Source organism: Mustela putorius, unplaced genomic scaffold, assembly GCF_011764305.1.
Source record: "Mustela putorius furo isolate JIRA1106 unplaced genomic scaffold, ASM1176430v1.1 tig00004041_pilon_pilon_pilon, whole genome shotgun sequence".
In the NCBI taxonomy this organism is placed as follows: Eukaryota; Metazoa; Chordata; class Mammalia; order Carnivora; family Mustelidae; genus Mustela; species Mustela putorius.
Genome location: NW_025422176.1, coordinates 2,306,752 through 2,333,038, shown reverse-complemented (window position 1 = coordinate 2,333,038; position 26,287 = coordinate 2,306,752). Strand labels below are relative to the sequence as shown.

The 26,287-nt window shown below is 41.8% G+C and overlaps 1 protein-coding gene across 10 annotated transcripts in view; it reads right to left on the bottom strand.

Annotated features, from left to right (window-relative positions):
- Window positions 1-23,745, bottom strand: part of TNRC6A (trinucleotide repeat containing adaptor 6A) — a 103,304-nt gene extending 79,559 nt beyond the window's left edge. For 6 of the 10 annotated variants that reach the window (XR_001177234.2, XM_013048885.2, XM_013048887.2 and 3 more), the window contains exons 1-2: window positions 23,681-23,745; window positions 22,165-22,212 (exon numbers count right to left, since the gene is read on the bottom strand). Coding sequence is in view for 6 of the 10 variants with exons in the window: in XM_013048885.2 (XP_012904339.1) it covers window positions 22,165-22,212; window positions 23,681-23,730 (98 nt within the window). In the remaining 4 variants the exon portion in view is untranslated. Of the gene's footprint in view, window positions 1-6,266; window positions 6,434-19,769; window positions 19,935-22,164; window positions 22,213-22,609; window positions 23,042-23,680 lie in introns of those variants that run through there. The other 4 variants (XM_013048886.2, XM_013048889.2, XM_045072679.1 and 1 more) reach the window with 4 other exon arrangements.
- Between the last annotated feature and the right edge of the window lie 2,542 nt (window positions 23,746-26,287).

Genomic DNA, 26,287 nt, shown 5'->3' with positions numbered 1-26,287 from the left:
GTCTCTAGTAAGCACTCAATGCCTAGTTAAAAACTCCTCTCACCAGTTCTCAGTGGGATCCATGACTGCCTTTACTTTGGTCAAGATTTATGGGCACTTATGATACAGAAACATCAGGAATCTTCAGCGTTTGTTCTCCGTGTCCTCCTGTGATTAGACACAGGTCCTTGATCGGATCTTATTTTCTGTCTCTATAATTCTACCCTATGGCATGCTCCCTTACTATTTACCTGGAATTTTTCTCTCTCCTCAAATTTCATTCTGAAGGCTTTTTGATGAGGTTAGCAAGTATTTTCCTAGCCCAAAATGGTGGCTTTAGTAGTTAAAAGATGTAATACATTAGCTCTCAAGGAACTATTACAGTATCAGCTGATACTCTAAGCACAGCAGCAAGTTTGGTTCTTTAGCACTGTCACCACCGCCAACTGACCATACCTGACCCACATCTTCTCCTTCAGAAAGTTAAGTGGAAAAATATATAAATATACCACCTGTGCCCAAACGCTGGCTTTCAGGATTTATATGCTAGTAGATTCATTTAAGACATCTGACTCTATCATTTACATATCTATGAAAAAGAAAGGGCTGATGGATCTGATAGGTCTAAATGGTCCATCATATTTGCCATACGCTCCACAAAGACAACATTCCAGTCAGCAATCATTCATTCCTTGAATTGGGTACCCAATTCTGCAAGTCCTGGACCTAGGAACGAGAACAAACTTTAAAGTGATTAAAATGTCAGTGATTAAGAATGTGTGGGTGGCTCAGTCAGTTAAGCGTCCAACTCCTGATTTCAGCCCAGGTCATGATCTCAGGGTTGTGAGATCAAGGCCTGGGTTTCAGGCTCTGTGCTGAACGTAGAGCCTGCTTAAGGCTCTCTCTGCAGGAGCGCCTGGGTGGCTCAGACGCTAAGTGTGTGCCTTCGGCTAAGGTCATGATCCTAGAGTTCTGAGATCGAGCCCCACATCAGGCTCCCTGCTCCAGGGGAAGCCTGTTTCTCCACCTCCCACTCCCCCTGCTGTGTTCCCTCTCTTGCTGTGTCTCTCTCTGTCAAATAAAAAAATAAAAATCTTAAAAAATAAAAAATAAGGGGCGCCTGGGTGGCTCAGTGGGTTAAGCCTCTGCCTTCGGCTCAGGTCATGATCTCAGGGTCCTGGGATCGAGTCCCGCATCGGGCTCTCTGCTCGGCAGGGAGCCTGCTTACCTCTCTCTCTCTCTCTCTCTCCCTGCCTATCCATCTACTTGTGATTTCTCTCTGTCAAATAAATAAATAAAATCTTTTAAAAAAATGAAAAATAAGATTCTCTCTACTCCTCCCCACCCTCACCCCTTTCTCTCCCTCTATAAATAAATAAATGAATGAATGAATAAATAAATAAATGCCAGTGACTATGTTGGGCACTTTATGTATATTTTCCCATTTTACTATCACTTTTTAAAAAGCGATAAAGATGTGGGACGCCTGGGTGACTTAGTCAGTTGGGCAGCTGCCTTCGGTTCAGCTCATGATCCCGGTGTTCTGGGATCGAGTCCCACATTGGGCTCCTTTCTTGGCGGGGAGCCTGCTTCTCCCTCTGCCTCTGCCTGCCACTCTGATTGCCTGAACTCACGAGCTCTCTCTCTCTCTCTGACAAATAAATAAATTAAAAAAAAAAAAGTGATAAAGATGTTACCCGTTTACTGATGAAGAGACTGAACCACAGGAAAGCGAAATCAATTGTCCAAGGTCATACAGCTAGTACAGGGTAGAGATAAAATTCAAATCAAGGCTCTCAATGTCCTGGTCTTTCCTCTAGAGCATGAAACCTCCCACAGTAAAGTACTAGCTCCTTTTAGGAGACACAGAGAATAAATCCTTTGGCCTTAGACAGATTAACTGCTTTATCTTCTTCCTTACAATGTACCTTTTCCCCAGACTGTATGCCTCCACAATCCTTTCCTTATATCCTTCTACCTTTTATAAGAACACTTGAAATGTACAGCAGGAAAGACAAAGTATTAGATTTTCAAGAATCATGGCTGTGTGACAGGAGCAAGAACCGGAAAAAAAAAAAAAATCAAAGGCAAAGACTGAACCCGACTGGTCTGAAGAGGGAATCAGGTACTAGTGATCTTTAAAAGAGCAACTGCAGGGGCGCCTGGGTAGCTCAGTGGGTTAAAGCCTCTGCCTTCGGCTCTGGTCATGACCCCAGGGTCCTGGGATCGAGCCCCACATCGGGCTCTTTGCTCAGAGTAGAGCCTGCTTCTCTCTCTCTCTCTCTGCCTGCCTCTCTGCCTACTTGTGTTCTCTGTCTGTCAAATAAATAAATAAAATCTTTAAAAGAGCAACTGGCTCAGTCATTAAGTGTCTGCCTTTGGCTCAGGTCATGATCCCAGGATTCTGGGATAGAGCCCTGCGTCGGGCTCCCTGCTCAGTGGGAGGCCTGCTTCTCCCTCTTCAACTCCCCCTGCTTGTGTTCCCTCTCTTGCTGTGTCTCTGTCAAATAAATAAATAAAATCTTAAAAAAACAAAGAGAGAGAGAGTGCACTTAACTACAACATTTATTTCGTGAATGTCTGTGGGAGATACAACTAGCAAATGGCTGTAAGGTCCCACATCTGAGGAGTTCAACAGCTTAAAAAAAGAGAGAAATAGGAAAGCTCGAATGGTACCAGAAACGAGCAAAAATGTGTCCTCGAGGGAAAACTCATCATGGAAATGCCAGGTGCATGACAGAGTACACAGTATGCTATGGCCTACACAGTATGCTATGGTCTGTGTAAAAAGCGAGAGAGAGGATATGCACCCTCGTTTCCCTGTATGTGTACAAAATGACTGTGAAGGAACACCTAAGAACAAACAGTAAATGTGGGGAGGAGAAGGGAGGAACTAGGCCGGTGGCGGATGGGAGGAAGGCTCTCACTGTACAAACCTTTTCACATACTTTCATTTCTGATTCATCTGTGAATGATAGCATTGAAAAATGAAATATTCGGGGAGCCTGCGGGGCTCAGTAGTTTAAGTACCTGCCTTCAGCTCAGGTCATGATCTCAGGGTCCTGTGATCAAGTCCCAGTGTCAGGGTCCTCACCGGGTGGGTAGTCTGCTTCTCCCTCTACCCCCACCCCCGGCTTGTGCTCGCGCGCGCTCTCTCTCAAATAAATAAGTAAAATCTTTAAAAATAATTAAATATTTAAAAATTTTTCAAGCATTAATATTAAATAAGTAGGTTTTAATATTTAAAAAGTAAAAGACTATTCTCAGTTTCTCGTTTGCTGGGAGATTTGGTCATGGGTGCATGCTATATTTTGTTAGATTTCTTGCCTGTGGCAACTGAAATGGTTAAATGATTTCCATCTTTTGATGGCTAATGTGATTAACTGTATTGATGGATTTTCTAGTAGTGAACCAAGCTTACATTTGTTAGTATAAACCAAATTCTAAATACTACTTGTGGGGCGCCTGGTTGGCTCAGTCGGTTAAGCGACTGCCCTCGGTTCAGGTCATGATCCCAGGGTCCTGGAATGGAGCCCCCCATGGGGCTCTCTGCTCAGCAAGGATTTAGTAAAATAGTAAAGATTTTCTTTTGGCTTCTCCCTCTCCCTGCCTGCTACTCCCCCTACTTGTGCTCTGTCAAATAAATAAAACCTTTAGAAAATTAATAATTTAAAAAAAATACTATTTTTTAAAGACACTGCTAGTTTTTCTTTTTGATAAATGCAGATTAAAAGATGAAACTATAGGGCACCTGGGTGGCTCAGTGGGTTAAGCCTCTGCCTTTGGCTCAGGTCATGATTTCAGGGTCCTGGGATCAAGCCCCGCATCAGACTCTCTGCTCAGCGGGGAGCCTGTTCCCCCTCTCTCTCTGCCTACTTGTGATCTCTGCGTCAGACAAATAAAATCTTAAAAAAAAAAAAAGGTGAAACTATAATGTTATACCCTTTTTCTTTTTTCTTCTTTTTTTTTTTTTTTTAACTAATTTTACTGGTAAAATGTTCAAGAGTAATAATATCTGGCAACAATGAGAGTTAAAAGGTTCTTTCTCACATTTTACACTGCCAGTGGAAAACTACTACAATTTGTTGGGAAGTACTGTGGCAAGAATTTTAACAACTGAATTTATACACATTCTAGCCAGCCACCCCATTCTGCAGAATGTTATCTGACAGCAATAAATCCCTAGAACGCAAGGCCATGTGCCCATCATACTTCACGGCAATGTCCACAAGGGCTGGAAAGCAGAAAAACAGAATGTCCATCAATAAAGAAATGATTCTTCTATGGCATAGCATAGCATGTTGTATTGAAAAGGAACTGATTTGTTTATTGATAAGAAAACAAGTTCCTTTTTATAAATTTTTTTAAAAAATTTTACTATTTTACTAAATCTTTAAAAATTTTTTAAAGATTTTACTATTAAGTTACCACTACACTCAGCATGGGGCTCAAACCCACAACCCCAAGATCAAGAGTCACATACTCCACCGACTCAGCCAACCAGGAGCCCCAGGAATATTCCTTATTTAAAATAAGAAAAGCATATTGCAAAAATGTGAACGTGTTATCCCATAGTTTTTTCAAGCTTTCTGTATATGTATGTGAACTTTATACAAATTTAGATAAAGACACGAGGAAACACTCACCTAAACTAGGAATAGCAGAGTAACCTCACAACTGGACCAACTACTTAAAGAAATTATTATGTTTTTTAAAAAGTGCAAGTCAGGGGCTCCTGGCTGGCTAAGTCAGAAGAACATACAACTCCTGATCTCAGGGTAGTGAGTTTGCATCCCATGCTGGGTGTAGGGATTACTTAAATAAATTAAAAAAAAAAAAAAAAAAAGTATATCTTAATTTGAAATGTTGTGTTACGTGTATGTTACTTTTGTAAATTAGTACTAAAGCAATGTTTATGAAAACACCATAATATCCAGGATTTGCTTTCACTATCCAGGCCCCACCCCATGGCTCCAAAAAACAGAAAGAGAAAAATGCAACATGATTAACAAAATGTTGGCAATTGCTGAAACTGGGTAATGGGTCCATTTATCTTCCTGATTCTGTTCTCTTCTAATGCATATGTTTGAAATTTTCCACACTAAAAGATAAAAAATTACAAGCCTCCACACAAGTAATTAAAGGCAACAAGATGGGAGATTAGAGACAGAGGAAGAAACAAAAGTGTGTCAGAACCAGAGTCCTGGGAGCTGGAAAAGAAATGGGGAAGGCAAGGGCCCATGATGGCAGCAGGACACATCTGGGATCTAGAATGCCCATCCTTGTCTTGCTCTTCCTGATGCTTGATGGGTCAGTTTTTCTATATCCCCAACATGACTATCGTTAAAAGTAATCACTTCCAAAGAGTACTCTTGTAAAATGCTGAAGTATGGACTAATGAAGCTCACTGTTGAAGAATTTGGAAGTATCTAATAGCAGATTCTCAAATGTGACTATGTTATGATCCATTAATTCCAATCAAAGCCCATAAAAAAGAAATTGTACAAAAATAGATACTGCAAAATAGCCTAAAAGCCAGTCAGTAGAGAAAAGTTATCAGAGCATAATGCACTCATACCATGGAATCCTACAGTAGTTTAAGAAATGGAAGGGATTTTGTAGATGTCCATGGTGTGCAGAAGAGTTAACAGCAGGTCTAAGACTGCGATCCTTAGAAAGGCTGGCCCTCGACTGGTATGAAGGAAGCTGGACTTCAGAGAGGTTCCCACCATTCCCTAACTGGTAAGGGTAAACTGTACGAACAATACAGTTTATGTTGAAAACCTTTCCTTTTGGGAATCTGGAATTTTAGTACCTGTTAGACAGAGGGTGCACACGTGACTGGCCCCTAATAGAAACCTTGGGCACTGAATTTCTAATGAGCTTTCCTGGTAGACATTTTACACATGTTGTCATAATTTGACACTAGACCAATTAAGCATGTCCTGTGCGACATGACAGGGAGAGAACTCTTGGCAACTTGCACCTACTTTCCTCTGGAATTTGTCCAATGTGCCCTTTCCCTTTGCTGATACTTTTGATGAAATACATCATGGTCATGAGTATAACTGTATGCTGAATCCCGGGGAATCATCAAACCTGAGGGTGGTCTTGGGGACCACCTGACAAACATGAGTTTACAGGGAAAGATCTCTAGGACATATTTCTGAGTCAAAAGAAAGTCAATATTCAGATCAGTGTATCATTTGTTAGAAAAACAAGAAGAAAATCCCATTAAAAAGTACCCATTTTCCACAGTACAGTAGGGAAGCAGACCCTCAAGGTACCTGGATGAGGTGACTCTGTATCCAAAATTATTTAGTGATAACCTCCACAGTGTTTAGCCAATAAAATAATAATACTGGCTTAGGAATTCCTATAAGGCGGGGCACCTGGGTGGCTCAGTCATTAAGGAATTCCTGCAAGCCAAGCAGTCTCTGCGGACTGGGAGAACCTAAGCAGAAAACACAATTTTATTTTATTATTTTTTTCTTAGGAAACATAATTTTAAGCTATAATTTTATAGAAACAACTTAAACACACCTGAAATAAGGAAACAAGTAATCATTTGGTGGAGGCTGTAAAGCAAGTTTAGGAAAATAAAACATGCACATGAGCTGTTAGAGCTATGGAAGGCTTCAAGGAGCAGTAAAAGAAGCTGATCTTGAAGGATCTTAAAGAAGAATCTTCTACAGTGAGGTGGGCCTTTTCAGGCAAGGGAGCACAGAAGGGCACGGACACCACCAAAGCAGGGAGACTTGTCAGCATGGTGATTTCAGGGAGCAGGACTGATGAAGAGCTCCGTGAAGTTGGACATACGTTGCTAAACACGGTAAGAAAGCTGCTGCAATAATTCGAGTAAAGGTGCGATGCTCTACGCCAAAATGGCAGACTGAAGCGGAAATGAAAATCAAGAGTAACACCAAGGTAATCATGAGAAACTGGAAAAGCTGACAGTAGTAAGAAGAATGATAGGAGAGGTAGATTAATGGCAATTCCAGATTTTAGAAAGTAAACATTTTAAAATGGAGGTTCTCCTGTTAAAACTGATTATACAGTAATGCGACAAGGAGTTATTGCTTGTTTTATGAAACAGAAGACCTAGGACAGCGTTCCAGAGGGCCCAACTAGTCTATCAGTCAGCAACTTACCATAAGGCTGCTCATCACAGGCAGGAGCCAGCTGTATGCAACAAGCGGGTTATGAAAATACATTTCACATCTTCTGCCAAAAATGCTCTTCTCCTACTTTCCCCTTACACTCTTTCTCCCAGCCTTCCTGCTTCCTCTTTTTGAGCCGCTTGCCAACCCTCCCTTCTCTTTTCGTCCTTCTCATCCTCCTACACGTAAATTAATCACCAAAGCCAGTCTAGCACCCCACAGCACAAAGCCACCGGTAACCGTCAAAACTATGATCTCGCCACATGGTAGAGATGGAAACCTGGCTGCAGCAAAAATAGGCAAGAATGAAATCAGGGGTTTGGAGAAGTTTTTCAAAACCTCTGGCAGTGATATGAAGAAAACAGAGTAAAAATGAAGTCTTACATATAAAGACGACTAGTACTTATTTGCAGGTAGAAAAGGGGTCAGGGAATAAAAGTACTGGAGAAAGTGGCAGGGCGGGTGGCACAAGAGAGGCCAGTTTCCAATCACGGCCAGTGTAATTTCCACAAATGCTGAAGGAGTTCAGTAAGTGATGCGTGGAATAGTATGCAACTATAAAACAGAGACGACCGTCCGTGTTCTGGTAGGAAACGATCTGAAGGCCTGCAGTTAATTGGAAGAAAACTAAGGTTCATATACTATGTTTTGTGTTAAGAGGAAGCAAGAGAGAAAAATATGTATCCCCACGTTTTGTGTTTGCATAATGCTGGAAACACACATAAATAACAACACCTGTTCGTGACAGGAATGTGGGGCGCAAGAACGGCAGCAACACTGTGTATTTACAGATACTACTGGATTTTGAACCATAAAGCACAGACCAAAAGCTTAGCTGTGGGGGCATGGGTGGTAGCGAAGAGTCAGCATACCTTCCTCTTAAGAATGAAGGGAAAACAGGGACCCCTGGGTGATTTAGTGGGTTAAGGCCTCTGTCTTTGGCTCAGGTTGTGATCCTGGGGTCCTGGGATTGAGCTCCAAGTCAGGCTCTCTGCTCAGTGGGGAGCCGGTTTCCCTTCCTCTCTCTGCCTGTCTCTCTGCCTACTTGTGATCTCTGTCTGTCAAATAAATAAATTAAATCTTTAAAAAAAAGAATGAAGGGAAAAATAGGACAGAGACAGCAGTGACTTATCAGATGTAGAGTCTGGATCTCTTCAAAAAGAAGAGGTTTGTGTAAAGGAGGCTTCCACTGGCCCCATTATCTAAGCAACAAAATAAGGCAAATAAACGATTACAACCCATTGAATAGAATAATATAAGACTCTATGAGTCCTTCCTGATATTAACAAATGGACGGATGGATGAACAAACAGGGTAAAGGGAAAGATCTTGAGGCAGAACATCAACTAATGTAGAAAGAATGACAGCCCTGAAAAGTCACTATTTGGTGATCCATTGATTCAGGCAAAAATCCTGACGAAAAGCAAGGTATTTTACACAGTCTCTAAGTTCCCCCAACAATAATTATTAATTACAAAAGCAAAAATCTGAATTTTATGGTTACAAACCTGACTTATTACGGCCTTAACCAAGTAACTGCAGTTATCATCATCGGTAATGTGACAAATGAACACCACGCACCTCCTGATAGGACACGTGAGCTAACACACACATGTTCTGCGCTACTCCTGCCAAAAATGCATAACCTGAACCCAGTTGAGAGGGAACATCACAACAGCTTCCGGCCTCCAGAGCTGGGGGAGGGTCCGTTTCTGCAGCTTTAAGCTGCCATGTCCGTGGTGGGGTTTCGGTCATGGATGCACCGGAAAGCCAAGAACAAAGGTGTTGGTCCTAATGTGTGCTGCTGACTTGCCATCTCAGTAAGAAAGGACTATCTGTCCTGGGGGGCATGTTCTGTTCCCAGCTCACTCTGAAACAGAGCAGCTGCGCAGTCCAGGGAGCAGGCCTTGGGTTGGAATCTGTGTGTGGGTTTTCCTGACAGCCCCACAAGAGGCACATTGTACCCCAAAGCCCCCTGGACATTCACAGTACCCCATCCTTGTCTCCTTGCTTTGGTTCCTTCTTGCCCCATCTGGCAGGAGGTTCATAAAGGCATATTCTGTGAACAAGGACTAAAGCCCCAAACAGCAACCTGTGGAAAGTGTCATTGGCCCTTTGAAGTCAAGTGAGATCGGCCAGCATCATCCCTTTGGGCCTTGACTTGTAACAAATATCTAGGGCTGGGTGTCTGGCCCATGTGAATAATAGAGAGGAAGTTTTAGAAGGATCACTGGATTTGGGACTGGTTCTTACAAAGCAACAATATTAAAAATCATTTTGTTTAAAAAAAAAAGAGAGAGAGAGGAAACATCACACAAATATGAACTGAGAGACATCCTACAGAATGACTAGCCTGGACTCTAAATAATACCAAGATCTTCAAAAACAGAGAAATTTCCAGAATGCAGGTGACTAAACGAACGTGAAAACCACAAGCAACCTGTATTCCTGAACTGAATCTCTAACAAGAAAAAGTTTTCTGATTTACTCTAAAAGGCATTATTGAAATAACTGGCAAAATTTGAGTAAGATCTATAGCTTTACTATTAAGACTGTACCAATATTACTTTGCCAATTTTGATAATGGTACTGTAGTTACTAAGGAAATGTCTTTGGGGTGCCTGGGTGGGTGGCTCAGCCAGTTAAATATCTGACTTCAGCCCAGGTCTTCATCTCAGGATCGTGAGTTCAAGCCCTGTGTTGGCAACCTACTTTAAAAAAAAAAAGTCTTTGATTTTAGGAAATAACTATTTAAAAGTTTTTAGGGCTAAAGGAACATCATGCTTTCAGGTCATTCTAAAAGGATCCAGAAAAAAAATTACTGGTTTTTTCTTGTATGTAACAAGAGAGAATGATAAAGCAAACGTGTTTGAATGCAAGCATCTGAGCAATACAGGTGAAGGCTATTCAGGAATTCTTTGCTCTGTTCTTGCAAAATTTCTCTAAATCTTAATTATTTTAAAATTAAAAGCTTACCGGGCACCTGGGAGGCTCAGTGGGTTAAGCCTCTGCCTTCGGCCCAGGTCATCATCCTGGGATCGAGCCCCACATCAGGCTTTCTACTCAGCGGGGAGCCTGCTTTCTCCTCTCTCTCTGCCTGCCTCTCTGCCTACTTGTGATCTCTCTCTCTCTGTCAAATAAATAAAATATTTTTAAAAATGAATAAATAAAATCTTTAAAAAAATTAAAAAGCTTAGAGGGGCAATGGGTGGCTCAATCGTAAAATGTCTGCCCTCAGCTCAGGTCATGTTCCCAGGGTCCAGGGAACAAGACCCGCACCGGGCTCCCTGCTCAGCAAGAAGCCTGCTTCTCCCTCTCCCTCTGCCCCTTGTGTCCCCTCTCACTGTCTCTCTCTGTCAAATAAAGAAAATCTTAAAATAAAATAAAATAAAATGCTTAGGTTGAGGACAGTTGGGTGAGATTAGAAACAGAACAGATACCGTCCACAGTGACAGAAGCACTCTGTAGTTTGCAAGTGCTCTGAGAGATTATCCATTGGAAGCTGAAGGATGACACACAGAACTGATGTTACTGCTATTTGACGCTTAGAAGCCAAAGATCAGAAGGTCTAAATGACTTGTACGGTAGGTACAAGGTAATGGTAAGGCTGACCCAAAACCTGGTTTGCTAACCTACCCTCCTAAATTCTACTCTTCTTTTGAGGCTTAAGTTAATTACCAGCTCCTTCATGATTCTTTCCAACTCCCACAAGCTTCACCCTTCACCTCTCATTAAACAATGTTCATTTTCTAATTATTTCAGATGTTAATCTCACTCTTCCAAATAGGACTAATTGCTGCTCTGAGGGCGAAAACCAGTTCTACTTGTATTGTACACCCCAGCATTGCGCACTGCAATCAAATTCCTGCTTCTATGCTTTTACTAGCACTCTAATAACTCTATCACCAACCACCAAAGAGGCATTCTTTTCACTCTTACTTTTACCCACATTCTGGTTAAGGACCATGCTACTTCAGTCTCCAATACCTACTTGTGTAAGCACCTTATTTCTCTTAAGCCTCCATCTCCTCGTTTATAATAAGTCTCAAACTGTACCTCCTCCCCAGGGCTGTTGTGAAAATTAAATTAAGTAATGCAGAGAAAGTGCTTAACAGATGTATATAAGGTATACACTCATTGTTAGCTACAAGACTTTGTTAGTACAAAACACTGCTCCAAAGCTAAGGTTAGGGCACAAAGGTTCCAAATGAAGGGAGAACCTACAGTAGAAAACAGAACTGATGCAGTTCTTTGAGTGGCTATCATCAAGAAGACAAAAGATAACAAGTGCTGGTGAGGACACAGAAAAGGAACCCAGTGTGCACTGCTGGGAATGTACACTGGTGAACCAATTACAGAAAACAGTTTGAAGGTTCCTCAAAAAAATTAAAGATACAACTACCAGTGAGCCAGTAATTCCACTTCTGGGTATACAACCAAAGGAAATAAAACCAAGGTATCAAAAAGGTTATCTGCACTTCCATGCTGACTGCCCCATGATTCACAATAGCCAAGATATGGAAACAGCGCAAGTGTCCACCAGTGAATGATGTAGATGTGGCACAATGTGTCTATGTTGTGTGTCTCTACACATGATGGAGTATTATTCAACCACAAGAAAGAAGGAAATTCTGCCATTTCCGACAACCTGGATGGGCCTTTAGGGCACTGTGCTAAGTGAAGTCAGTCAGACAGAGAAAGACAAATACTGTGTATCACTTATACATGGAATATAAAAAAAGATGAACTTGTAGAAACAAAGTAGAACAGTGGTTACCAGGGGTATGGAATGGGAGAACTGGGGAGATGCTGTCACAGTATACAAACTTGCAACTAGAATAGGAGTAAGTTCTAGAAATCTAATGAATAGAATAGTGATCACAGCCAACAAAACTATTATATACTTCAAAGTTGCTAAAAGACTAGATCTCAAATGTTCTCACCAAAAAGGAATGCTAATTATGTGACATGACAGAGGTGTTAGCTAACACTATAGCGGTAATCACACCGCAATACATAAACATATCGTATCAGCACACTCTACACCTTCAACTTACACACAGATTCCAGTATCTTTAAAAAACAAAACAAAACAAAAAAACAGCACACAAGGGCAATGCATGGACCACTGGGGGGCAAGGGGGGGGTGAGTTGTCAATTATATACATATAAAGCTGGAAAAAATTAACATTAAAAAGCAAAAATGAAAACAGAACTCAATACATAAGAACAATTATTATAACATAACAAAGAATAAGGTAGATGCCAGAACAATTCAAGACCCCAGATTCCAAACCAGACAAAACCAAGTACCAGGTACCAAAAAAAGACAAAGATATCAAAACTCCTGACCAAACTCTTATGAATCAGACACCAAAATCTTCAACAGAAGACTAATAAATTGAACTAGCAACATATAAACAGAACTAATGACCATGCTCAAAGGAGATTTACTCCAGGAATTCAAGGTTGGTTTAACATATGAAAATCAATATACTACAACATATTAACAGAACAAAGGACTGAAACTACATGATCTCACTAGATACAGAAAAAGCATTTGACAAAATCCACCCTTTCATGACAAGACAAAAACACTCAAACTAGAAATAGTAGGAAACTTCCTTAACCTGATAAAGGCCATCGACAAAAGCCCACAGATCACAACACACGTAACAGCTGAAATTGAAAGCTTTTCCTCCAAGATGAGAATTGAGACAAGAATGTCTGCTCTTGCCATTTCTAGTCAACACTGTACAGTAGGTTCCATTCAGAAAAACTGAGCAAGAAAAACACAAAAAAAGGCATCAAGATTGGAAAGGAAATTGTAAAACCATCTCTATTTGCTGATGATACAGTGTTATAGAGGGAGAGTACTAAAGAATACACACACACACTGACTACAAGAAATAATAAACAAGTTTGGCACAGCTGCAGGATACAGGACCAAGATCAACTGATTGGGGCACGTGGGTGGCTCAGTCAGTTAAGCATCCAACTCTTGATTTCAGCCCAGGTCATGATCTCTTAGCCATGAGATCAAGCCCTGCACTGGGCTCCACGCTGAGTGTGGAAGTCTGCTTAGGATTCTCTCTCCCTCTGCCTATCCCCTACGCCCCCCAACCCACCATGTGAGAGCGCACACACACTCTCTTAAAAAAAAAAAAAAATCAATTGTCTGATGCACTACAACATAGATGAACCTTGGGGACATTATACTAAGGGAAGTAAGTTAGTCACAAAAGGACAAAAATTGCACAATCCCACTCATATAAGGCACCTAGAACAGTTAAATTCACAGAGAAAGAAAGCGGTATACTGGTTGCCAGGAGTTGAGAGGATGGAAGAATGGGGAGTTGTTTTTTAACAGGTACCGAGTTTCAATTTTGTAAGATGAGAAGAGTTGTGGAGACCAATGGTGGTGACATTTGCACAACACTATGAAAATGTAGTTAATGTCACTGAAATATACACTCAGAATTGGTTAAGATGGTAAATTGGATATCACAAAATTTTAAACTTTTGTGCTTCAAGGGACAACATCAAGAAAAAAGGCAACCCATTGAGTGGGAGAAAATATTTGTAAATCATGTATCTAATAAAGGACTTGTATCTAGAATATATAAAGAACCCTTATATGGCACTGGCTAGCTAGTTTATAGGGCATGAGACTTCTGATCTCCTTTGATCTCGGGGTTGTAAATTTAAGTCCCATGCTGGGTGTAGAGATTAAAGATTTTTTTTTTTTAATTAATTTGATGGGGTCAGGGGGCGGGGGGTGGTCACTGGGAGAAGGCGAAACAGGCTCCTTGCTGAGCAGTGAGCTCAACATGGGGCTCAATCCCAGGACCCCAAGATCATGATCTGAATCGAATGGAGACGTTTAACCAACTGAGCCACCCAGGAGTCCCTTGAAATTACTTAAAAATAAAATTGTAAAAAAAAAAAATTCTTATAACTCAACAATAGAAAAATGACCATCTGTTAAAATGGACACAGGATCTGAATAGACATTTCCCCAAATCAGACACATAAATGGCCAATAAGCATGCAAAAAGATGTTCACATCATTAGTTATTAGGGAAATGCAAATCAGAACCACAATGACATACCACTTCACACGAAGATAATAAAAACAAACAGTAACAAGTGTTGGTAAGGAGAAACCAAAGCCCTCATACATCACAGTAGAATGGCTCAGATACTTTGAAAACAGTCTGGCAGTTCCTCACAAAGTTAAACACAGAATTACCATATGCCCCAGCAATTCTGCTTCTAGGTACGTGCCCAGGTGAATTGAAAGCATTATGGTCACTCATCCAGGAATGTTCGTATCATTGTTTTTCATGACAGCCCTAAAGTGAAAACCCTAATAGTGCTCATCAACTGATGAATAGAGAAAGAAAATGTGGTATATCACAGTGCCTGGCTGACTCCATCAGAGAAGCATTTGACTCTTGATCTTGGTTGGGGTTATTGAGTTCAAGCCCCACATCGAGCATAGAGATTAAGTAAATAAACAAAGAAAAAAAAATTTTTTAATGTGGTATGGGGTGCCTGGGTGGCTTAGTTGGTTAAGCATCTACCTTCAGCCCAGGTCGTGGTCCCAGTGTCCTGGGAATGAGTCCCACATCGGGCTCCTGGATCAGCAGGGAGCCTGCTTCTCCCTCTCTCTCTGCTGCTCACCCTGCTTGTAGTCTCTTGCTCTGCCACTCCCCCCTGCTTGTACTCTCTCACTCTAACAAATAAAATCTTTTTTTAAAAACATGGCATAAGGGCGCCTGGGGGGTGGTTCAGTAGATTAAAGCCTCTGCCTTCGGCTCAGGTCATGATCCCAGGGTCCTGGGATTGAGCCCCACATCGGGCTCTCTGCTCAGCAGGGAGTCTGCTTCCTCCTCTCTTTTTCTCTCTCTGCCTACTTGTGATCTCTGTCAAATAAATAAATAAATAAATAAATATCTTAAAAAAAAAAAAAAAGATTGTATTTATTTATTTGACAGAGAGACACAGAGAGAGGGAATACAAGCAGGGGGAGTGGGAAAGGGAGAAGCAGGCTTCCCGCTGAGCAGGGACCTGACGTGGGGCTTGATCCCAGGATCCCAGGATAATGACCTGAGCAGAAGGCAGATGCTTAAGGACTGAGCCACCCAGGCACCTCATAAATAAACTAAAAAAAAAAAAAAAAAAAAAAAAAAAAAAAAAAAAAAAAAAAGTTGCAGCAGTGTAGAAGATGCACTTGATGCCCCTTCCTATCTTTACATGGTAAGAGTCTCGGGTACACATATGTCTCACGACACCTGGAGCGTCACAAGTAGAACACTATGTAAAACCTATCTCTCTGACATCCTTTGTATGGTCAATTATCAAACAGTGAAGTAATGCTTAAAAAGACATTTAAAAGCACTGCATATCTGAGCACCACAGAGTACTATTTCCTTGTACTATTTAGAGGGCTACCTCAAAAGAATAAGAAAAAAACAAAGTCAACAAAACACAGATGTCAAAATTATAAAAATATTTAATTATCACTGCGGCAAGCTGCTCAGTAAATGCTAGCTGACTCAAATCCCTTATTAAGAACAGCGAAACAAGTGACTCGGTTTAATCTTGTTGGTTATTATACCAAATCCAATCAATCGCTATTTGCAGAAATTATCTTTTAAGGTTCAAAGTATAAAATTCCTTAACCGAGTTTCAATCGGTTGTTAACATTCCATCTGAAGCGGGAAGTCAGCTGAGTCATCCACATATAACAGACTGCTGCAGATTCAAAATGCTCTTCCCTAGTTACAAGAGTAGAAAGGCTAGGATTTCTGCTTCATAGCCAACTCACACACCCAGAGTATGCAAATCATTTTAAAAATAAGACCACCTTCATAGGAAATTTAAGCTATATTTATTTCCATAGGTCTTGTTTTTTTTTTTTTTAAGAGAGAAACTACGCCTTTGTCAAACATTACTTTCTCTCTTTGAATCTTAAAATCTTTTAATTGCCATTATGCAGCTCCTCTGATATCCTCCCTGTAACATGTTGTTTCTTACTCTTTGGGGAGCCATGACCCTTTGAAACCAGATAAATGCTAAGAACCATCTTTTTTTTTTTTTAAAGCACATATTCAATTTTTCAAAGTACTTCATACCATCTGTATCCCTGTATAGAATCCAGGATGAGAGTCTCTGTTCAGTGGGACATCCTTTTTCAGGATGCAGATCACAAGCCCTGTTTTATTTTCTGACCCAGGCTATCAGTTTATCAGTGGTGAAAGCTGAAAACAAGCAGCTTTCATGTCTAACAATTAGGGAGCTACCTCCAGAATGACCCTTCAAAAAACTGCCCTTGTCACAAGCAATCAGTTTAAACATGAAGACGTGTAATTACTGTAACCTCAACTATTTAAAATTATATCTCAGTTTGACCTAATTGTTGGCATGTCTGAAAATGAAACAGAGTGAGCAGGAAGGTAAAAGTACTGGGTCCACTTTCAGCTAATTTGCTTAAAAATGGTGGGGGAAGGAGCCCAATGTGCTGTCCTGAGGGCATATAACCTATACATTATTCCTGCCAAAAAGCATCCGGGTGGCTCAGCGGGTTAAGCCTCTGCCTTCAGCTCAGGTCATGGTCTCAGGGTCCTGGGATGGAGCCCCACATCGGGCTCTCTGCTCAGCAGGGAGCCTGCTTCCTCCTCTCTCTCGTCTGCCTACTTGTGATCTCTATCTGTCAAATAAACAAATAAAATCTTAAAAAAAAAAAAAAAAGAAGAAAAAGAAAAAAAAGGTTTCACAGTATCTAATCCTACAGGAACCATCAGAAAAATCCAAACCAAAGCCTGCAAAAACTAGTGTGGACGACTCCAAATGTCAGTGTCATGAAGGGGAAAGAAGAGGTGAAGAAGCTGCCTCGGATGTAGGGAAATTACTGACGCTGAAAGCAACTCTGGGTTAGGGAATGAAAGGCCAAAAACCCAACAAATGCTTAAAAAGTCACTAGGATGGCTGGGAAAATCTGAGTAAGAACAGAAGGGCATTGTGACAAAGTTAAACTTACCTGTGAGTGATCATGTGATTGTAATACAGAATGCTCTTATTCTCAGGAGATGTGTGTTGTGTTACTTAAGGATGAACTGGCCACGATAAAACTATATGGCAAAATATTAATAATAGGGAGAGATAGAGATGTTCGCCGCACTATTCTTGCTATTTTGCTGAAGGTTAGAATGATTTTTTTTTAATTTTAAATGGGAGGACATTTTGACTTTGAGTGAGACTGTCATAAGTCATTCTGAGCAGAAAACATACAGCACATTCTATTTTTGTCTCTTCAATCATGGTCAATACTTCTGAGGTTGCCAGAAAACAGAACTGTAAGGGACTTTAATTTATACTTGCAGACTTACTTCAGAAGCCAAAAACACAAGAGGTTACAGAGTGGTACTCAGACTTTTTAATGATGTTCATATTTAAATTTTCCAGAGGGTTGTTACGCATTTTTAAATTAAGCTTCCAGTTTATGATTCATTTATTCTATCAATTGACTACCACACAGCTGCCAAATTAAGAGAGGAAGAAACCTACCAATATGAATTTGTTGGCCCACAAACTGTATCACAGGAAAGCAACAGAAAAACTTAACAAAACTGGAAGTAATTTTTTTTTCCTCAGGTAAAGGTGGATGAATTGCAAGTGTAGGATCCACCTTATCTAGAGAGACCTAATGCTCTGGTTTATTCCTGCTGTCCCTAATCTTTTCTTATTTAGCACCTGTCCCGGGAAAAGGTGCCTCAGATAACAATGTCCCAGTTTAGATGCTACATTATATGGCACTACAGCATCTTTAACAATTTTTCCTAAATGATGGTGTTTAATAGTTGGTTTAGGGAGGAAAAATCAGCTAACATGAAGTGTTTAACTTTTTCGTAAGACAATATACTCTACATTATAGTAATAAATCAATTACTAAAATGGGCACAAAATGCATTAAGTGTTCTTACATTTTCAGAAAGAAATGAGAAACCAAAGTTATTTTTCTATATGCATTATAAAATAAAACATTGCACATTTGCAAGACCTCAGTAGTTAAGAGTCAAAGACCTGTTGGAATCCCAGCTCCGTCACTTGAGAGAATATAACCTTGACTGAGTTACTGGATCTGTCTTAAACCATAGCTTTCTGACTTGTAAAATGGAAGAGATCAGAATCCTGGCAGGTCTCTCTAATCTCACGGTCCAGCTCTAAATACTGAATGATTCTATGCCTTTGGCCTCCAAAATATTTTTTAAAATTAGATCAGTTGCCTCAGATTTTTTTTACAACTAGCAAACGTAGCTTACCATCTTCTCTCACCAAACTCCTATTTCTGCTCTGATCTCTCTTCTGTTCAGAGGCTGGGTCAATCTCTCATTCACCCACGACGGCGTTTAGACCCCTCTCACAACTAATCCCAGCTTAGTTGGCTGCCAAATCCCAGATTCCACTTTCTCAGTATCTCCCACTCCCAGCTCTTTTCTCCCAACACTTTAATTCAGGTCTTCATCAATGATGAGGGAGCAGGAGGCTGGCTGTGTCTGGGACTTCATCATCAACACCTGCCTTACTCTATCATACCACACCACCTTACCCAAGAGCATGTAATAGCTCCATACTACCAACAAGATCTATGCCACAAGATCTAAGTCCTCAACCTAATACTCCAGAACCTCTGCATCTGGCCCTGCTCTTGCGCACCAATCCAAACTACCCACTGCTATTTCAAAACTCCCTGTACTTCCGGGGATTTTGTACCACTAGCTCTGTTGTTCTTACTCTGCCCTTTTCTCAGCCTTTCCAAATTGAGCTCATCCTTTAAACTTCAGTTCTAGGGGCGCCTGCGTGGCTCAGTCGGGTAACCATCTGCCTTCGGTTTAGTCCTGATCTCAAGGTCCTGGGATGGAGCCCCTCAGCAGGCTCTCCCTCTCCTTCTGCCCACCCCCATGGTTTTGTACACTCTCAGATAAATAAAATCTTTCCAAAAAAATTTTAAAAAATAAAGTTCAGTTCCAGTGGTGACCAACCCCACCCCATCACAGTTCCCTTTTTTGAATGTCCAGGATAATGACATAAAGTGACACATTTTAACGGCCAACAGTGTATTTAAAAATATAGTTTACCCCAGGTAGTAAACTAAATTTCTCTTCTGCCAATTCTGTTTAACTGGTACTGGCTACCTGGCACACTGTCTTGAGGATTTGCCACTCAGCAGAGGGAAAGGAGAATGACAACCCAACACCAACATTCAGAAACTAGAAGGTTCAATCTAGGGGCCCACACAATAGGATCTGTACTTCCAATGTATTAAAAGATGTAAAAATTAACATTTAAATGTTTAACATTAAAATTTCATATGTTTGGTTATCTGCAGGGAATATGAAGACCTAGAATGACAGTTCTCAACTGGGGGTAATTTTGCCCCCCCAGAGAACATTTAGCAGTATCTAAAGACATTTCTGAATGTTACAACTGGGAGGGAGTGCTACAGGCAGATGCTGCTGACCATCCCACAAGGCACAGGGCAAACCTCACAATAATAAATTATCTGGCCCAAAATGTCAACAGAGCCCAAGTTAAGAAACTCTGATCTAGAAGTATCAAATGTACCTGTGGGTTCTGCCTCCTCAAAGATATTTTCAAATTTTTCAAGATGAAGAACCATGCCTCTAAAAAGAGACGATACAATATGATCCGAAGCCTGACAGCTCCTCCAAAACCAGTGATGTAGCCTCCTGAAAGTTACTTAACCTCTTTGTGCCTCAAAGTCTTCATCTGTAAAACAGGAATAATAGTACCTACCTCACACAGTAATCCAGGGATCAGATGAGTCCATGTAAAGTCTTCAGAAAATGTGCCAGGCAGATAGTAAGCATTCAGTACACTTACTACTTCTGTTCTTCCCCTCCCAAGTGCCTAGCCTTCCATTTGGAACATAGAAGATGCTCAAGAAATGTTTGCTAAAGGAATATAGAATACTGCCTTGATTTCCTGGGGAAAACATAAATGCTTCAAGACATACACACTCTCCTTATGTGGGAAAAAGGAAGCACAGACCTAGAGATGGAGCTGAAGGAAAGCATTTGCCCACCCAATCACACCTCTCCCTCTTTGGAACCTTTTAACCTTTAGGCAATGCTACCCTCCCACAGTCCTCATATACTGCCTTGAAACCTCCTTAAAAATTGTTCCTCCTCCTTGTGCCTGATTACCAACTGCAGTGTAGAGCTATCCTTAAATATGGAATGAGATGGTAACTTAACCCCTACACCATCTACTTTGTATTAGTTATTTATGTACATATGACAGTCTTCCTACCAGATTGTACATGCTCCCTGTGGCCAGGGACGACACTGAATTTCTTTTCATACAACCCAGGGGGCCTCACACACCTTAGGAACTGACTAGCCCAAATCTCTCATTTTATAGATTACATACAGAGACTAAGTGATTTGCCAAGAATCAAGGTCATATTCTAAGTGGCAGGGCTGGGATTCAAACTCTAATACATAACTTACATAGAGACTCTATGTTCTCTCCAACTGTAATGTCCTATTGCACATGAAAATTATACCTAGTAAAGGCAATGTTTAATTAAGCCCCAGAAAACCTCCATAGAAATTATACTGATATAGTTACCTAACAAAGCAAAAATGGAAGGAAAAATAGACCCCAAGCTCCCTTCTGCTGCTGAAAATTCAATCTGTTTTCTTTAATGGTCTCATATCTTAACATTTTTTTTAAGCTTTTGACAACAAAAATTACTAAATGTCTAAAGAACAGTTGTTTTATCAGTCATGTCAGGCTTAATTTCCTTGAACCAGTCCCCATAATTTTAAGAAATGATAATTATAAGAAAATCTCTTATTTGGTAAGCCAGTGATGCCCACCCTTCACCCACTGAGAAGATTTTTTTAAACTATCTCGTTACCAGATTAGTATCTATAAAACTCAAAAGACCAGCAATTTGGTATGATTTTATATGGTGAAAAATATTCACATGATTTGAACTGAGTGTTATTAACCTCACCTTAAACGTAAAACTTACAATCATGAAGGACAAACTACATTTAAGACTTAAGATAGGAGAGATTTTATTTTATCCTGTCCAAGTGAAAAAGAAAGCTGCTCACTGATAAAAGGTTCATCCAGAAGTTTCTCTGAGTTTCCCCATATGATTCGAAAGAAAACGGCCAATAAAGACAAGACCGTAGGAAAATGAATTTGAAAAAGAGTTAAATATAATGCAATGCTCTGATGCTTTAAGCAGTTACAGCTAGCTAAAGCTAATCCTTTCCACAAAGGCTACGTTTAAAAATCAAAAAACTCCCTTTGTGGTGGAGATTTAAGTTACCAGTGCAAAAACACTCAGGCCCAGCAGAAACGATAAGCATTTAATGGGAACAGATTTTTTAATTATTTTACCAGTTGATAAAAAGAGCACACACCGAACACAGACACAAATGTAGTTTCAAAAGAAAACAAAACGCAGTTTATGCTCGGTAAAGTTCAAGGGCAAAACTGTTTCCAGTGCAACAGAATCTGCCTGACTACAATGTGTTGGGGGGGAAAAAATGCGAACATAGTATCTTCTTATAAAGGCAACAATTTGAGTTACAAAGTAATAACGGGGAAGCCAAAACAGTTTGACAGCCCGCCATAAGGGCCGCCTCAATCATGAGTCACACAATGCCTGCAACCATTTACAATAGTAATTAATGCACAAGTCCCCTAATTAAATTCTAAAAGGTTGAGAATGCTTTAACTAAGTTTACAAGAATTGCTTTTCGCTGTTTTTTCTTCCCCCAAAGAAAAGAACACACGCGTAATTACGCATCTCCCCGCAATCCCTCCATACAATATTCCCTCCGGCCTCTTCTCCCGAATGCCTATTCCCTGCGTGCGAAAAGAAAATGACACGGGGGAACTTCTACACCCAGAAAGGACGAACCCGAGGGGAAATACACGATTAATGGGGCGACAGACGGAAGCTCGCCCATCTTACCTGCTAAGATTCCTTTCTACGTCTTTGGTAGCTTTAGCTTCCAATTCTCTGCAAGAGAAAAGAAAAAAGAGAGAGAGAGGAGAGAGAGATGCGCGTGAAAACGGAGCCGCTGCGGCAGAGGCTCGCGCCGGGGCGGATGGGGGAGGGGAGGGGAGCCCGGGGGTGCTCACAAAGCTGCGGGGCTGCAGCCCGGACTGCGGGCAGGAGGCGCGGGCGAGCCGCAGCCCCCGGCCCGGCCCCAGCGGCGCAGCGCGGCCCCTCCGGGCCTCCCGCCCGGCCTCCGCAGCGGCGCCCCTACACCGCCCCCCCCCCCCCGCCGCCGCCGGGGCCCGAAGTCTCGGGGACGCCCGCCGCCGCCGCTGCCGCCGCCGCCGCCCGCAGTCGCGGGCCCTGCGGCAGCGCCCCAGGCTCCTCCCGCCTGGAGGGAGGCCCCCGCCCCACTCACCTCATGTGTGTAAAGTGCACGAGCAAGTGGGGCGCGGCGAGTGAGGCTCGCGAGCCTCAAGCCCTCCGCAGCGCCGCGGGGAGAGGCCCGAGCCGCTGCACCAGCGCCATTTTCTACACCGACCCGCTGCCGCCGCCGCCGCCACCGCCGCCGCCGCAGGCCCCAGACCGGAAGTGAATGCCCTGTTCGGCAACCCCTTCCGGGGCCGCCGCGGCCACCGGCCTCAAGATGGAGGCCCTAGCAACTAACCCCGCAGCCGGGGCAGGCCCTTGGCAACCACCCGGGTGCGGCTAGCGGTCGGCCGCCGGACCTCCCTGAGGTGACCGTCACCGCCTCCGAGGCGCCTTGCACAGCGGCTGGGGGCCCGCCGAGCCCCGGGCCCAGCCTCCGTCGCCGCGGCCGGCTGCGATCCGACTGGAGTCCCGCCCCTCCTCCTTCTCCTTCTTTGCTGCGACACAAGTTTCCTTCCCTGCCGCCCGGCCCCTCCCCCACCGAAACACACCAAAAAAGAAAAAAAAAAAAAAAAAAAAAGGGCTAAACCGCAAATTCTACCCCTGCCGCAGCAAGATGAGCTCGCGCGGCTTTTGAAATCCGGCCCTTGTAATTATTTTTGACCTTGGGCCAATTATTTAACCTCTCTGCTCCTCTGCTTCCTCCTCAGGTAAAGAATGCATACCTGAGGCGGACTGTGAGGCTTAAAAGCGATTTTTATCCACCGAATTTTGCAGACCGTTTGACTCAGCAATTCCCCTGGCATGAATTTCTGTTCCGAAAACAATCCCGGACATCGACAAATATTTCACCGTCAACATGTTAAGTCCCGGGGATGAGGACGGTGAAAAATTTGTAAACGTCCAAAATGTCCAACACTCCGAGGTGGCTTTAAAAACTGAGTTACTGCAAAAAATGATGGGGAAGAAGAGGAACGGCGTGGGGGAAAGTGGTTACAATAGAATAAGTGAAAAAGCGGTTCCAAACTCGCTTCCACGGTAGGAAACATGTAGCTACCATACGATACAGACGTGCAGTAAAGGAAAAATATCGAAGTGTCCATGGGGGAGTCATACATACCTACAGGTAGATACAGCAATATACTTGCACGTAGATACAATAAGATACATGTGTTCGTGTGTATATGTGGATCTTCTTTCCGTCCTCTCCAAAAGCCTTTTTTTTTTTTTTCCCCTCCTAATCAAAAGATGATCCCGCCTTTGGATGCTTAAAATCCATTCCTTCTCCGAGACCTCACTCTAAGTAAGGATCATCCTGTTTTCCTCTATCTAAACTAAGTCTTTCTTTCCATGGGATTTCAAACATGCCCAAATCTCCCGCATTAAAAAAACAAAACCTCCCTTCACTGCCCGGTTTTTATCCTCTCTGAGGGAGATGGGTAATAAATAGGTTAATGAATAAATGAAAGAATGCACAGAAAGTCCTAAAGCACATGCACCAAAATGTTAACTGATAGTATTCGGCGGATTTTAATTTTATCTGGCTTTTTTATTTTGTTTCATTTTTGTACAATGAGCATGTTAAAACACCCCCCCTCCCCCCACGCACACACACAAAATTTTTAAAAACCAGGTTTATAGGAGTGCCTGGCTTGTTCACTTGGTGGAGCATGTGACTCTTGATCTTGGGGTTGTAAATTGGTGTCCCACATTGAGTGTAGAGATTAAAAAATAAAATTTCTTTTAACAGAGGGCCAGAGGGAGGAGGGAAGGACAGGGGGAGACAGAAAATCTTAGGTAGGCTCCAAGCCCAGCACTGCGCCTGAGATCATGACCCCTGCCGAAATCAAGAAAACAACACTTAACCGACTGAGCCATCTAGGCACCCCAAAAATAAAATCTTAAAAAAAAAGTCATGTGGGGCGCCCAGGTGGCTTAGTCAGTTAAGCATCAGATTCTTGATTTTGGCTCAGGTCATGATCTCCAGGTCCTGATCTTGGGGGCCTGGAATTAAGTCTTTGTGGGACCTCCTCCTCAGTGGGGAGCCTGCTTCTCCCTCTCCCTCTGGCTCTCCCCCTGCTTGTGCACTTTCTGTCTGTCAAATAAAGTGTTAAAAAAAAAAAAAAAACATTTACACAACGTGAAATGAAAGGGCACCAAATAAATGCTAAATGACTTCTTTCTGGCCATCATCGCTAAGGTCCATACATAGATATATTTGGTTTGGTTTAGTTTTTTTTTTTTTTTAATGGTTCTTTCTACTTGAAATGTTAAAAATTATATCATTTTTTTAGAAGTTAGAAGATATGAACATGTGTGTATAGCCCAGCGTGCTTTCATGCCAGGTTTATGAGTAATTTTCCATGACAGCATAACAGCATAAAAACTATTTATCAGTATTTACAGAGCTGTTAAGATTAGCTGATTTTTTTAAAAGATTTTATTTATTTATTTGACAGACAGAGATCACAAGTAGGCAGAGAGGCAGGCAGAGAGAGAGAGGAGGAAGCAGGCTCCCAGCCTAGCAGAGAGCCCTATGCAGGGCTTGATCCCAGGACCCTGAGATCATGACCTGAGCCAAAGGCAGAGGTTTAACCCATTGTTCCCCCCAGGCGCCCCATGATTTTTTTTTTTTTTTAATTAAACTTCCTTAGGTTTGAATAACCCACTGGTTGTCCATTGGGACATATAGCTATGCCTGGTTTTTGGTTGTCATAACTGGATACTACTGGTATCTACTGGTAGAAGTCAGGGGTTCTGCTAAACATCCTACAATGCAAAGCACAGCCCCACAATACAAGAGTATCTGAACCAAAATGCCATTAGCACCTAAGATTGGGAAACCGTAGAACTAATTCCCAGCCCCAGGGAAGTTGAGAAGGTAAGATTTCTTGGAGATCTTTCCAGTGTGATTTGACATAACCCCTCCAGGGCTGCCTTATGAAGCCATGCTAATCACTTTTTAATGAGCTCTTATGCATAGAGGTAGATCAAAGAAGAATGACCTTGTAAGACCAGCAGGGATTCCTTATCAGTAACCTTCTAAGGAATGTTGTCTTCTTATTATCATTTCCCTTTACTGAAAAAGTAGTCTCTCTTTCTATTTCGCATTATCATACATATTCTGGTAACTTCCATTAAAAAAAAATAGGGGCGCCTGGGTGGCTCAGTGGGTTAAGCCGCTGCCTTCGGCTCAGGTCATGATCTCAGAGTCCTGGGATCGAGTCCCGCATCGGGCTCTCTGCTCAGCGGAGAGCCTGCTTCCCTCTCTCTCTCTCTGCCTGCCTCTCCATCTACTTGTGATTTCTCTCTGTCAAATAAATAAATAAAATATTTAAAAAAAAAATATTTAACACAATGAGCACTGACTAACATATAGAATTGTTGAATCAGGGGTGCCTGGGTGGCTCACTCGGTTGAGCATCTGCCTTCCGCTTCCCCCTGCTTGTGTTCTCTCTCTCTTTCTATCTCTCTCTCTCTTTCTCTCTCGATATGTCTCTCTCTATCCAATAAATAAAATCTTAAAAAAAAAAAGAATTGTTGAATCATTACATTGTATATGTATATTAACTATACGGGAATTAAAATTTAAAAGAAGAAAACACAAAACAGGGCAAAGGGATAGATGAAATGGGTGAAGGGGATTAAGAGTACATGTATCATGATGAGCACTGAGTAATGTACATTACTCAGAACTGTTGAATCGAATCATATTCTACACCTGATA